The following is a 2,500-nucleotide window of genomic DNA, read 5'->3' on the forward strand; positions in this document are numbered from 1 at the left end:
ATCTCTCCTTTTCTTTCCTTAATTTCTCTTTGGTCTCATTTCCTCCTCCCTCTTGTCTCCTATTCCCTCCCCCTTTCTCCTCTGCTATCTCCTCCTCCTACTCTCTCCTCTCCTCTCCTTATCTCTCCTCTTTCCTGTTCTCCCCACCTGTCATCTCCTCTCGGCCCCTTATCCTCCTCTCCTCCCTCCTCCCTCTCTCCCTCAGGTTCTATCCTCTGTGGTCTGATGAGAACTCCGTCCGTGCTGATGTGTGCCGACCAGGACTGGGACGTGATAGGCCAGGGAACAGCCAATCGCGTGTGCGGGGCGGGGCTTAGCTCCAACGAGCTCCAGAGGAGTTCTGTGTTTAACTTCGGGGGTCAGGAGTTCAACATCAGTAAGCATTCATCCCCAGATCATCACTACTCAGCATGGCTCTGACCTCGCACCTCGGAGATCAGAACAGTCCCAAAGAATTGATGAATATGGTTCCATACTGGATTGCATGGATTGATTTGTATGAATTTGATTTGTATTGATTTGTATGGATCAGATCAGAATTGATCTGTACTGATCAGATTGTATTGATATGTGTTCTCTGTCTCCAGCTGAGACAGACCATGAGTCCTCCATCGTCTCCTTCCAGAGCATCTACTTGCAAACCACTGGTAATACTGGTCCTCTGTACTGGTAACAAGCCATAGATACATACTGCTATACCATCCATACTGGTAACAGCCCGAATATACATACTGGTATACCATCTATACTGGTAACAGCCCATATATACATCATGGTATACCATCTATACTGGTAACAATCTATACAAGGTTGTAGTTACTTTCTGTCCATCCTCAGTGGGTTACAGAACATGTCTGTCTGTCTGTCTGTCTGTCTGTCTGTCTGTCTGTCTGTCTGTCTGTCTGTCTGTCAGGCTCTGAGCTCGCTGCTGCAGACAGATCCTCCTGCAGTAGCAGGGAGCAGCACCCCCCTGTGGACGGTTAGTGTCACTGCACAATCGTTCTGCTCTCCTCTCCTCCTCCTCCTCCTCCTCAACTCTCCTCTCTATCTGCCCCTCCCCTCTCTTCTCCCCTCTCCTCTCCCCACCCCTCTCTCCTCCTCCCCTCTCCTCTCTCCCTGCTCTCTCCCTAACTCCTCCTCCTCCCCTCTCCTCCCCTCTCCTCCTCCCCTCTCCTCTCTCCTCCTCCTCCCCTCTCTCCTCCTCCCCTCCCCTCTCTCCTCCTCCCCTCCCCTCTCTCCTCCTCCCCTGTCCTCTCTCCCTGCTCTCTCCCTTACTCCTCCTCCTCCCCTCTCTCCTCCTCCCCTCTCCTCTCTCCTCCTCCTCCCCTCTCTCCTCCTCCCCTCCCCTCTCTCCTCCTCCCCTCCCCTCTCTCCTCCTCCCCTGTCCTCTCTCCCTGCTCTCTCCCTAACTCCTCCTCCCCTCTCTCCTCCTCCCCACTCCTCTCTCCCTGCTCTCTCCCTAACTCCTCCTCCTCCTCCTCCCCTCTCTCCTCTTTCCCTCTCCTCTCTCCTCCTCCTCCCCTCTCTCCTCCTCCCCTCTCCTCTCTCCTCCTCCTCCCTTCTGTCCTCCTCCCCTCTCCTCTCTCCTCCTCCTCCCCTCTCTCCTCCTTCCCTCTCTCCTCCTCCCCTCTCCTCTCTCCCCCTCCTCCCCTCTCTCCTCCTCCTCCTCTCTCTCCTCCTCCCCTCTACTCTCTCCTCCTCCTCCCCTCTCCTCTCTCCCTGCTCCCATCCTAACAGGACTCAAACAGAGTCAGACAAACACAACATTTCAGAGAAGAAAGAAACACTGAGCAAGTCTATTTAGTCTGGGTTTTTTTCTATTGTGTGTATGTATGGGTGTGTGTGTGTGCGTGTGTGTGTGTGTGTGTGTACAGCGTCAGTAGAGGCCGGGTTCGAGCCCCTGCCAGAGGACGGTGTTGTAGTGGACCCCACCAGGAGTCCTCCAGGGTTAACCTACTGGCTCCACAAAGAGGACTACAACTCCCAGCAGGCACTGCTCTGGTGCCTCAAACGTATGTCAATCACACACACACACACACAGCATACACACCAAAAATGATAGCATCTAAAGTTCAAAATGGCACTAAATGGTGAGGATGAGGATGAAGATGATGATGACTACGAAGATGACGATGATGAAAATGACAAAGATGATGACAAGGATGATGATGACGATGATGATGATGATGATGATGATGATGATGATGATGAGAGGACGATGATGCTGTGTTCTGCAGGCTGTGACGAAGAGGAGCATTGCTCTCTGGTGGACGTGAGGCAGGATGACTCGGAGGTCTTTCACTCCTGCCTGCTGTTCCCTGACAGCACCGTGTGCGGCGCCTACGACAAGAAGCTGCGAGAGCCGTGTCGCCCCCTGCTGGCCCGGAGGCCGACCAGCGCCCACAGGAAGAGAGGTGAGTCCGTATCAAGCCGCTACATTTACATTTACATTGCGGGTGTTCAGCAGACGTTTTTACCCAAAGCGACTTACAATATTGTC

At 53.4% G+C, this 2,500-nt stretch overlaps 1 protein-coding gene across 1 annotated transcript in view; it reads left to right on the forward strand.

Moving 5' to 3' along the window:
- Positions 1-2,500, forward strand: part of tg (thyroglobulin) — a gene marked incomplete at both ends in the record, with an annotated part of 28,584 nt that overhangs the window by 16,285 nt on the left and 9,799 nt on the right. Inside the window, 3 exons of the mRNA XM_079759068.1 lie at positions 206-376; positions 588-647; positions 2,238-2,414. Coding sequence (XP_079615194.1) covers positions 206-376; positions 588-647; positions 2,238-2,414 — 408 coding nt within the window. The remainder of the gene's footprint in view (positions 1-205; positions 377-587; positions 648-2,237; positions 2,415-2,500) is intronic.

Source organism: Pollachius pollachius (assembly GCF_949987615.1).
Source record: "Pollachius pollachius genome assembly, chromosome: 1".
NCBI classification, from domain to species: Eukaryota; Metazoa; Chordata; class Actinopteri; order Gadiformes; family Gadidae; genus Pollachius; species Pollachius pollachius.